This window comes from Cyanistes caeruleus, chromosome 19, assembly GCF_971803275.1.
Source record: "Cyanistes caeruleus chromosome 19, bCyaCae1.hap1.1, whole genome shotgun sequence".
NCBI classification, from domain to species: Eukaryota; Metazoa; Chordata; class Aves; order Passeriformes; family Paridae; genus Cyanistes; species Cyanistes caeruleus.
Window position 1 is genome coordinate 3113431 of NC_141719.1, and position 12678 is coordinate 3126108.

A 12678-nucleotide genomic window follows, 5' to 3' on the forward strand; every position below is an offset into this window, starting at 1 on the left:
TCAGTGGACAGAAGCAGAGGTTTTATTTTCACCAATCTGCTGACCAATCTAGAAAAATTACCAGATTTGAAGCAGACTTCAGGATGAGTCTGGCCATACCAAGACTAAAGATTTGCTGGCAGTGAGAACACAAATGTAACTCTGCAGAGCTGCTACCACCCAGCCGGAGCCACTTGTTCCCACTTTGGTCACGGGTGACAGCATGCCCTCACTGCTACCATTAGTGCTGGTCAGATTAAAAACAAGAATACAAAATTGTACTCATGGGATTATTTCACTGTGCAAGTACATCTTCAGGTACCCTCGGTTAAGAATTTCATACTACATATAATTTACCATGAACTCAGCTAGAAGTGAGTTAAATATGACCCTTCAAAATAAAATATCTTATTAATAACTGACTGTGGCAAATGTCACTGTTGCTAGCATGCCAAAGTGAAGCAGGGCTATCCTGGAGCTCCACATTCTCTTTCCAGAAGTTATCCCAAAACAGTGGATGGAATCACATCCTAGCACAGCTCAGAGTTACCAGGATCCCTTCCTTTACAATCTATGCCAGTGTAGATGAACCATCATCAAAGCACCATGAAACACTTTATGAGAGAAACAAGGCAAAAATGTCCCAGCATTTCTTGTCTACTCTCTGTGGAAAAAATGGAAGTAAAATGGTGCTTGGCCTTAAGAAGTTGAAAGCAGGTTCTTAGACAGGAGAGTTTTATCAAGGTCTCCAAAAAACACCAGGAACAAGTACCACAGGACAGACACTTTATGAGTGACCTTGCATTGAAGGACCAGCACTAAAAAGTGAAGCTACAAAGGTGAAAAACAGTAGAGACCAGCCAGGACACAGGGGCAAAAAATAAAAATGGATTAATCTATAGATTGTCTCACAGAACTTTTAAAACTGTTTTCAAAGAAGAAACAATCATGTATTCTTTGGGAACCTGCTGAGCTCTGTAGGTAGCTCTGTGATGGCAAAGAAGGCTTTTTGGATGAGATTGAAATAATTCTGTCAGTAATCCAGAAGCAAAGAAGTCCCTAAAAATTAAAGCAGATCTCCAGAACCACAGGTCACCGTATAGTCCAAACTTCTTTCTATTGTTTTGAAGAAGAAAATACTGAATGACCACTGATCAAAACACTTCTGATGGAGACAAAGCTGCCTGAGCTGCCGCTGTCAATGGCTGCACTAAAAGTGTGCCAAGAAACTGTTAGAAGCCACCTGTGTGTGTTTGCAGTGCAAGTCACCTGTTAAGAAACCTCAAAATGTCAGCCAGTGTGTGACCAACAAAAAGACCAAACAATAAAGAGAGAATCCCACAGCCAAGGAGGAGGGAGAACAAGAGACAAAAGAAAAAAGGTAAAACCAGTTTGTATCTGCAAAAATATCAACAGTATTAAGTGAAAAGTTGCAGCAACTTCTAGTCCACCATTGCAGTAGCACAGATTTGGAAATCTCTTGAAGATTTTACTTTTGAAAGTCTTTTGAAACCAAAACCAAGGATAGAAGAACTACACCAGGCACTTCCATTCATTGCTAAGTGAGATCCTGGACTTTTCTCTGCTCTGTAAAACCACAAGGTATCAAAAGAGGAAAAATTCTCTCATGTATTTGTTAACTTTAACTCAAATATCTTCTTAGTAATAATAAAACCCCCACTAATCAAAACTGCTGTGTTACTAAGAATTCAGTATTGCTACATAAGGTTCTTACCCCTTTCAGAAACTGGAAGTGGTTTTATTTTTTATTCAAAATAATCTTTGAATTCGAACACTTCAAAAGGAAAATTTTGTGTAGAAGCAGAGCTGTGATGCACTTTGTTCTTTTAACCTGCTCAATTTGCAAGCTGTAAGCTGGTCAATATAAATATGCTTTATTCTTTGCACAAAACACATCTGACAAAGTCCCAGGAATCTTGGCTTGTTAGGAACAAGACACACCTGAAAAAATAAGAAACAACCTCTTCCTAAAGTTTTCTCCTAACATTTCCAGCTCTTTATGATTCCATAAAGCAACTCCTCCATTTTAGAAGGGTTTGTTATTTCTACCTCTACTGAACTAAGGTTCCAAATCTTCTCAAACTCCCTGAGTTGATGTCACTGAGCTCCCCACAGAGAAGGTGGGTCAAAAGATGACACCCTGCCAAAACCTCCACCAATTTCTCTTATCCTTACAGTGAGTTTCTCTGGATTTTCCGTTGAAAAACAGGTGAACAGAGGGAAATGAATTCACCACACCTGAAGAGGAAATACTGAGATATGTTTATGTCACCTCCATCCCACCCATACGCAATTCTTTATTTCTCAGCATACGTGTTAGCAGACACCCTAAGTTTGAACAGATTTAAAAAGTGACCTGTATGAGTTTCCCAGTGCCACAGCTCACCTTGAGATGTGGTTGATGAAGGGGATGAGCTCAGCAGGTTCATAGGCACGAGCAAAGGCCCAGCACACATAACACGCCGCGTCCCTGACGTTGGAGCCCACGCTGCACGCCCCCCTCTTCTCATCGTACGTCAGCGCCTTCAGCATCACAGGAACCACTGTTACAGCAAAAACAATCCACAAAAAACAACATTAGGACCTTCAAGACCATCTTGTTCCACCCCCCTAACATGGCAGGGATATCTTCCACTGTCCCAGGCTGCTCCAAGCCCCATCCAACTTGGCCTTGGGCACTGCCAGGGATCCAGGGGCAGCCAGAGCTGCTCTGGTCACCCTGTGCCAGGCCTGCACACACTCACTGGGAAGAATTTCTTCCTGATATCTGACATAAACCCACTCTCTGCCAGTTTAAATCCATTCCCCCTTGTCCAGTCACTACGTGTAGGAGTCAGTAACATTTTTCTACAGAGCTTGCAAAACCTGTAAGGATAATTCTTTTACACCGGTCTAGAAACACATTGCCACAGTTCAAGAAATATGAATGCAGGGCTCCCCAGAGGGCCTTCATTTGGTATCTGCACATCCAGATAGCAAATCTCAATACATCTCTCTCTCTCTCTAGATGACACAACTTTATTAAATGACTAATGTCTGCAGAAACAACAGCCTCTGAAAAAAAAAAAAACATTTCTCTCTCATTTTTCTTCTTTGTATCAAATTTATTAAATGCATCTTTTTTTCTTAGAAAATACTTGTCACAAGGTGATCCCATTAACAAGAAATGGGATCACTGAGCTGTATTTCATTAGCAATCTGTGCCTGGATATCCTTGAGTGGATATAATCACAAAACAATTAAAACTTCCATGTGCTGTTCATCACTGTGTACTGCTGCTTTTAACAAAAAGATAGATACCATGACTGGAGAAGTCAAGTGTTAAAAGGCTGTTTAAATTCATTTCAAGCTGCTAAAGAAAATCAAGCAGTAGATATAGGGATGGGTGAGATTTGGCTAATAGGAGCATGAACACTACAAGGGAGAAAGTGCAATTCCCATTCTGGAACAACGACACAGCAGAGATGGATGGATTGCTGGATATTTCCCAGTTCCTAAAGAAACTGCAATGAAAGTATTTAAAAATGCTGCCTAGCTTGTTTTGAAAATTGCTGCATCAACTGATGAGAAAAATGGAATTTGCTGGTTCTACAGGAACACTCAAGCAGGTGCCAAAGGCAATTTTGCAAAGCTGCAGCACGTTTCCCTCAGCGCAAGTGACCGCTCCAGCTCCTTCCGACAGCTGTGAGCACACTCCCACCTCTGTGCAGGGAAGGAAAAGGGGAAAGGAGGCCCCTCCAGCAGCTCCTCACATTTGCATTGTCTCTGTGAAAGAAAAAATGTATTTTTGCACTACAATATCCCAAATGCTGGGCACAACACCCAACTGTTTGTCAGGGCCAGTGGTGATGCTGCAGGGTCTGTTGGCAGCTGGAGCTCTCACACCTCTCTGGTGCCCTTTTCCTACATCTGGGGACAGAAAAGGAAGGAAACAACAGCGGGCTCTGGGGAGCTGGGACTAACAGGGGAAACAAGGTGAAGTGTGCAGCACTGGTAATTAGAAACACAACAAAGGAAATACTCATCTAGGGGGTATCTGGTAAAGTTTTGTGCTATTGCTGGTTGAATATTTACTGGTGAGCCATATAGGAAATGCTGAATAAAAACTGCTCTTGACACAAGTGTGTGCGTGTTCAAAAAAGCAGGTCCAGCATTGCATTCCTTGTTGGGTTTTCAAGAGTTATAAAAATCCAAAAGAAACACTACCCAAAATTCCAGGCTTAACTTCATTTCTTGCTGTGGAGTTCCTCAAACACCATGTCAAATCTTAACCTAAAATCGCTTTACCCAAAAAATCACAGATTTAAAAATCCAAGAACTTCAGAAAAAAAGTCTTCCAGAAGAAACTTAGTTTAGTTTGGTAGGGAGGAGACAAAATTCTTTGATTTTTTTGAAAATCTGAACATGCCTTTTTTATTGAAAAGTAGGAGGCTGGAAGATGCACGAAGGAGAAGATCTGAACTGCTCCTTAACTTTACAGGTTTAACTTTAAAAGTTTAACTTTCATTTTACAATCTCCATTTCTTTCAAAGGTATCTACCATTATTTTAAAAAAGTGTGCCACCAAAACCAGAGGATAAATAGTGCCCACTCTCAAGCTGATTATTAAAACAAAATCCACCTGTGCAGGTCTGTGAATGCTCAAGAAAACAGAGTCACCTTTACCTGTAGCCTGAAGGTATCAATAAGCACCTGCTTCACCCCACCCTGCCATGCCCAAGAGCGTCACTGCAGTTGCAGCACAGCCTTGTGCTCAAGCCTTGGAAAATAAAGAAACAACTTCTGGCATTACAAACAACAGGGTTGGGTTGGTTTTTTTTCCTCATGCTGGAGACAGGTTGCAGCGATGTTCTGCTTTTTAAACAGATTTTACACAGGTGGATGCTCAGCGCAGGTGAGAGACAATAAAAGTCTGGTGAAGGAGCTTGTGGGAGATACACTGGATACTGAAAGGTTCTATTCTATATATTTAAATGAAAGATCCTTTACATTAGTCCTTTAGAAACATACTTTACACCAACCTCAACTACAACCTGTGTGCCATCCACAGCCCTTTGTCACTTTAACTCCACATAGTAATTTTTTTTTTTTAATTTAGTGCAATGTTTATCATATAAAATATACAAATACAGCAGTCAAACAAACAACAAAAACCTGTTCCTCAGCCCTAGGCCTTGTCTCCATAAGAAAACTGAAAAAGGTCAAGTCAACCTTGTTTAATTTAATACAGAATTCCATTGGATCTGGAGTTAAGTAAGAATTGTCTGAATTTAGTTTCAAACTAAAATGTGCAACTTAAAACAGATTAAGTCAATGTTATCTTAGACAAGCATTATGTTTTTATAGGGACTGTTTAGGCAGAGAAGCTGTTTCAATCCATAAAAAATATATTGCAAATCCTTCTATTTTTAAATCATATAAGAAAAAGTACTACAAAGTGGATGTTTGCTATTCCTGAACGATGTATTGTGCACAATATCATGGCAGGAGAAGCTACAAACCTACAATTAATGAATGATGAAGCTTAAACTTATTTTCAACACAAAGAATAACAATTTTATTCTTCAATTTTTCTTCAGTGAAAACCAACTCAGTGCAGAAGTGAAGGTTCAGACTCTTTGTGAGCCTCAGGCTTAAAAGAAGTGATGCAGACATCTGCAGTGTGTTGTTTCCTAAAAACACGACTCTGCCTCCCTCGTGTACAGAAAATCAAGTTTGAGGCCACTCACTCTTCCACGGCCTCTGGAAAGTGGCAGCTCCTAACTGGAACTTGATTAGGGCTCTTGTACTAACATTTATTGGACCAACACAGATGCAAACACCAGAAAGTTCAGGTTAGGCCCATTACCAGAACTAAGGACTTGTTTAAAATTCTTCCAAACATCTCTGAATTGTTCTCATTTTCTATATAAGTTGTTGACTCCAGAATCTGCTCTTTGATCGAGAGGACAAAGCCTCCAGTGGGGATCAGAAGATGCACGTGTTGTTTTGGCTGTGGAAAGTTCTCTGTGTTCCTGTGAGATGCTCCAACATCACATCCCCAAGGGCAAGTGCCTAAAAACCGCCCACAGGTGACCTCTCCTCTGCCATTCCTGCCCCCGGGGCTGACCTCATTAGGAGTTTGCCAGGGAAGGAGGAAGAGCAGCACGGCTCCTGCAGGCCCAGGAGGGATGTGAGGAGCGAGCAGCTGAAGTCTCTGGAGCTTCTGTAACCTCCTGGTCGCCCCCAGCCCACACAGGGCTGGGCAGAGGCTCCTCCACATGGCCCAGCAGCCCCAGGACTGCCAAGGACTGCTCTGTCTGCCTGCAATCTCCCTTTGCTCTCTCACTACGTAATGAATTAAGAGAGTCTTTAATTACATGGTCACGTGGTGGTTTTTCCATGGAGCTATCTCAGCCAGCCCACAGGACAGACCTGCTCTGGTGATGAATCACGGCAGGGCAGCAGAGGAGGTTGTTGTCTGCCTGGCTGCTGGGGGTGGAAAGCATGGAATGCAAAGGCTGGCTGTCAGACTGAGAGAAGGGGGTGGTGGTTAAGCTGGATGTTGCCCCAAAGACTGTTTGATACCAGTCCTGGCTCATAAATGCAGTGTTTAGGAGCTGGACACTGGCTCTGGTTGCCAGGTCCCTCAGTAGCCTTGCTGCAGCCCCGGTGCTGACAGGAGTGTGGGCTCTGGAGCGTGGCCAGGGGCCAAGCAGGAAGCAGACAGATCGGGATTCCAGCCAGTCCATCCCAACATCCTTACGTAACGCAGCCCTAAAAGCTCAAAGGCCCCTGGCTTGCACTCAGAGCAGCAGCTGACCCAGGATGGTTCTGAAACACAGAGCACTCCGTGGTTTGGGGACTGTCCTACCTGAGGCCAGACCAGAGAGCTTCACACAGGGGTACAGCTGACAGAGCTCTGCCTCTGACTGAGCCACCAGCACACTGAAGTTAAAGACATGAAGGAACAGGCTTGTGGAGAAATCCTACTGAGCAAATGAATGACTTATTCTAAAGGAGTATAAAAATTCTGTAAACTCATAACACTTCATGTCAGAAAAGAAATATCGCCCAAGAAAGCCCAGCCTTAAGGCTAAAGTTGTGCAATACCAAGATAAACCCCATGGTGAAAAAGCCAGAAGCAATTCATTGTCATTTATTCCTTGCTCAGTGTTTACCCCGTCTCCCAGTGGTGCTGGGGGAGGGACCTTTCCCGCTGCGGCTCCAGACACGGCATTTCTTCCTGCTCATACCTGCTGGCTAGTGAAAAAAAAATAAATCTGCACTATTTATAATGCTGCCTTGCTAATTTGAAAACTATTACGGTGACATAGGCATTATAACTTTTTAAAAGGCTCTTTTCAAGACCGTGCATCACTTTTAAAGTTCACCTGCGTGTTAGAGAGAAGGAATTCCTCCATAACCAGCCTTTCAGGTTTGGGTGTTCTCAATTTTCTAAAGAGTCCACCTAAGACAGGTAGATCTTTTTTTTTTTTTTTTTCCTTTTTCTTTTTTTTCAGTTCTTCCTGTATCTCTGATGAAAAGCAGCTGGAATTTTGCCAAAAGCCTCACAATTAACCACCACTACAGAACAGACCAGCACAGTGCAGAAGCCTGACTTCTTGATGCATCATCCCTCTCCTCCAACCTCTGGCTGCTGCAAATCCCTCATCAACAACTTACTCTGGAATATGAAAACACAGAAGGTAATCCTTAAAAATACATAATGTAAACCAGTTTAAGAAGCTGCATAATACATTTCCATAAGACTATTCAAATCCTGGTCTCAGTTAAACCTCCCTCTAAAATGCACTGGAAAGCAGTACTGGGTTCACTTTTGTTTTGTTTTTCATGAATGGCACCGTGAGATTGGACTAGCAAAAATGCCCCTTTTGTCCACTGTGTGTAGAATTTTTCTACACAAAGGAGACTTTGGGGTTTTTTTATAAGTAAGTTATAAGTAATTATCAGTAAGTACCTTTTCCTCTACTCTCAGATAAAAAAAGACAAAATAGGCAGGAATACAATCTTTTCTCCATAACAGCACATGATCAAGGCTTGAAGGATCAAGCCTTCCCTGTACCAGGAACAGACAACTAGGCGCTGCCCCAGAGCACATATCCATTCTAGCCAAGTTAATAAAAAAAAATAACAGAAATTGAAAGAAAATCAACAAGGTATTTGTACCAGAAATTTGTACCAGAAGCTGAGGGAAATTTAAAATCACAGGTACAGCAGTCACATGTACACAGATACTCCTTCAAAGCTGCAGCATCTGCTGTTGAGACTGGCTGAGCATATTTGAAACCCTCTGACACCACCAGAGACTTCATTTCATACAAACTTTTCACCAAAAATACACCCACAATGGGATATCTTTAAAACAGAGATCAAACATCAAATGACAGAAACAGTGTTTCCTATTTAAACCAAGAGCTTACCATTCAGCAGAAATAATTCACAAATATGTCCCTAAGCCAGGCTGGTTTTGGATATTGGTAGAATTGTGTGTGACCTCTCAGAAAATGTAAAAAGTATCATGATTTTGCCATGGAATCCCATGATATTGTAACCTGCCAAGTCCCCTCTCAAATGTGTCCCAGGTCCCTCACTAACAGACCTTCAACACTCCCTATTTCCCTCTTACAGTTTTTTCATGCTCCTTTAATTCTGAAAGTAACTAATGAACAGAAGCAGTTAAGGCTGGTTCTGCACATTTTTCTTTATTACTACTTTTCATTTATTCTGACATTAAAAAAAAATCGAATTCCAGATTCACATTAGTTGTGCCCACCCACCAGTACCAGACTGCTGAATCTTCCATTATCCCTGGATCCCATCAGCATGATTTCCTTCTGTTCAAATGTTGCTTTTATTGTTGCCACAATTTAAAAAGGAGCAAGGGATTGCTGGACTATCCCAGTCTATTCCCTATCAATGGGTGGGTAAGGATATTTAAGAAAGCAGGAAGCTTACAAGTAACATCTTCCTGGCTGGAATCCTCCCAAAATAAGCACAAATTCACTGCAAGTGTAACCACAGGGCTCTTCCAATCTGCCTTCCCTGGCTTCCTTTTCTTACTCTCCAGTGATACAAATACTTCCAACCTGAACATTACACACGGGTGATTTTATAGCAGAAACAGGATCACATAATGCAAAGTGAGCATTATTTCCTGATGAAACACTAATACAGATTATATTTGAGAGATTGTCCCTGGCTTTCAGCACATGCAGCTGGGACTACTCAGAGCTCAGCAAGTCCTTGAGAGTGACACCAGAACATTCTTCAGCTCACCACCAAGACGTTAAGAACGCCCAGGAAGGTTCATGTTCCTCTACATGACACACCTTATTAGCTAGAAAGTTTATACTGTGCTGTCATCAAGAGAAATTTTAATAACGTCCTTTCACAAGCAAACCAGAAATTCAAGTAAACTAGGATTCTCTTGTTTGTTTAGTATTTATCCCCACCCAATTAAATAAAAAAAAAAACCCTATAAATAATAGTCTGAAGCCTACAAAACCACAAATACAGCACAAAACAAAAGCTGTGAAATCATACTGAAACCACACTGAAATGGAAGGTTTTGGTTCTAGCATACACATAGAGTAAGGAATATTTCATTTTGGTGTGCTGCAAGTCCAAATGTAGAATCACACACAAATCCATCATCAGTTCATGAGATTTTAGTAAACTCTGGGCTACTTTGCTAAAAAAGTTTCTCCAATGTGCAAATTAAGCTGCATGATCCCTTCTAATAACAACAGAAATTTTACAGCTAAATACTGACATGTAACATTGAATGCAAAACCGAAACAACCAAGCTGCAACTCATGAACCACAGCATCAGTGTTTTTCAGTGAAATAAAATAAAACATCAGCTTGTACTTGCTGGTTTATATTCCCCATTTAAAAAAATTATTGAAACAATAAACAACATATATTAATAATATAAATATTTATAAAACTTGGCATGTTTCAGAAAATAACTGAAAGCTATAAGTATTTTGAGTCTGAATATTTGTTCTATGCCTCCCTGCTCTCTGGTGAGAGCAGCATTGCAGCAGCCCCACACCAGGTATGGCTCAAAGAAAAGTGAGTTTATATACCTTGGAACTGCACATGGCACAATCCTGGTCCTGCTGCTGGATTCTGTTAGAAACATTATCATAGAGGCAAGAAAACTGGCTCAGAATATGTGGTGTAAGTTTTGAAACTAAAGCAGAAAAAATATTTACCATTAAAATCACTTTTAGAATACACTTGGAAAGAGAATTATAACCAGAGAGTCAAGGAGAAGCTGAAGGTGCATTTTGCATCCCTGTGAGAATGACTGACAGGGAAAAGAGTCACCATTAAAAACCCTCCCTTATAAACAGTTCATCCCTTTGCCTACAGTCCCAATTCCTGCTGTTTCCCACTTCCCCCAAGATGTTGCACTGCCTAAGGGCGAGGATGGGAACTCAAAGAAAGATCATCCTAGCTCCAGACCAAACAGCACAGGCCACAATGAATATCTAAAAATGGGATCTGCAGCTGCTATTAACTGCTGAGCTTTTATTCTTTTCCCATACAAGTAATTTGCTCCAGTAACCCTGAACAAGTAGCTCCCCAACACCAGCACAGTAATCTGCCCAGACGTATCTCCAGAGTCAGGGACTGGATTGTTATGAAAAACAAAGGCACATTTCAAAGGTGTTATTCCAAAAGCATTAAGACTAATAACTATTCATATGGGATAGAAAAAAATAATTATGAGAATATTGTACGAGAATCACGTCATGTTTCGGGGCACGGTGTGAGTTACAGCAATTTATATTCACATCCATTTGCCCCCTTCTGGGAATGGTGTGGAACAACCCAGCCCAAACTTGCTGATGCTGAGAGCCAAATCCTTCAATAACTTCGCTTCAAGTGATCCCAGAAAGAAAAAAGGACTTTCTTAGCTCAAAGCCACACATCCAGACACAGCTAAGGTGGCACAGGTGAACATTGCAGTTCTGAGGCGGTTCCTGTACGTGGGAAGCTTCACCAGCTCCGTGTCCACCAGTATCCACATTTACCTGGGATCATGCTGCTCTCCTGGAATAACTAATGAGCTCACAGACTGGTAAGGAACTTCTGCAAAGACCTGGAAAAGTTATTGGTGATGGAAAACCAGTGGCCATCCCCTGGGAGCAGCACTGGAGTCCTGAGGGCAGCCAGCAGGGCCAGTCCTGGCACCAGAGCAGAAGGGCAAGAACTCTCTGATTAATGTGGAGGTGAAAACTGACTGGCAACACCTGGCACACACTGATACATCCAGGGAAGGGAATTCTGAGGGTGAAAACAGAAATGACATGAGAAGTGTATCCAGATCAGGGCAAGTTTACCCCATTTGGATCCAGAGTTTCTGCAACTCACATCTTGTTTTCGGTTTAGTGCTAAAGCTGAGCCAAAAAATTCATCTAAAAGCTCATACAAGGAAGTTTGTAACATTTAGAGAATGACCAAATTATTCTACAGTAATTAAATCCAAGAAATTCAACCACAGCTAAACAACACTTACTTAATACTGAATTTTAAAAAGAACCTATAATAAAGAAGTGTATTCTACAGCAAACAAGATAAAAACCCAAGCTTCAGCCCCACAGAGATTAAAAAAAATAATATTTTTTTAAAAAGGCAACTTGGCAGAAACATATCAATAAATCCAAATTTTACTATGTCAGTCCTGGTGCTCTTAATTAATTTGACCTTTGCTCAGGTAAATGTAGAAAGTGCTACCAACAAGGGACTGGGGTCACTGATAGGACACTCAGGATGTGATAGAGGGAGATAAAAATAAGTGTGGAAACAACATCACTGCAATCAGGATTTAGTATTTCAACAAGTCTGCACAAAAACCAGGAGTTCTCATGGTCCTGTTCTGGGGTCCAGCAATGCATTTTCTCCCACATTTCTGGATTTTTAATATCATCCAAAGCCCAAGCAAAGGAGAATTTGCATGAGCTGTTCTTTTTCTTCCAGTTCTACTTGGCTTGCAGCTGATTGCACTGAGCTGACTGATAACAGCAGCTTCCAGGAAGCAGCTGAGTTTAAAACATTTCCTGTGGGTCAATGCAATGGGACATCACATCTCCCCTCCAAATACCAGGCCAGGAAATGGGGAGAAGGAGGGAAAATAAAATCAAAGTTCCAGTTCTGACTGTCTATTATCCCAGCTCAGTCAGCTCTGTTGAGGGAGTCCAACACCTTCCTCCAAATGCCAAAAATTGATTTTTTTTTCTAGAGACATTTCTGAATACAGACACTGGAAAATCTTTGTCCCTTTTTCCCTTAGAAATTTCTAATACATAAATTTTTATTCAAAATATTTTACAATTAAATGGAAGAATTTATCCCATCTTAACCCAGGGGATTTATGAACAGCTAGAGAGTAATGTGACAGTAAAATTACACCTTTTACACTGCTATGCTGCATTACAGAAACATAATAATAATAAAATAATTAAGGGAAAAATAAAACATACCACAAAAGACACTCTTCTACCTTAAAATCAGTGATTGCTTAGAATTTGAATTTTTTTCCAAAAAGTTACACCAGCCCAGCAGGAGGAAGCATGGTGACCTCTATACCCACATAGTGAAGTAGATGTCTGTAAATAATTCCAACAAACCAAAGGCAACACCTTTAAAATTATTTTTAAGACA

The 12678-nt window shown here is 41.1% G+C and overlaps 1 protein-coding gene across 1 annotated transcript in view; it reads right to left on the reverse strand.

Moving 5' to 3' along the window:
- The window catches only part of TBCD (tubulin folding cofactor D), a 114636-nt gene that overhangs the window by 64339 nt on the left and 37619 nt on the right, over window positions 1–12678 (reverse strand). Inside the window, exon 15 of the mRNA XM_086857208.1 lies at window positions 2387–2543. Coding sequence (XP_086713334.1) covers window positions 2387–2543 — 157 coding nt within the window. The remainder of the gene's footprint in view (window positions 1–2386; window positions 2544–12678) is intronic.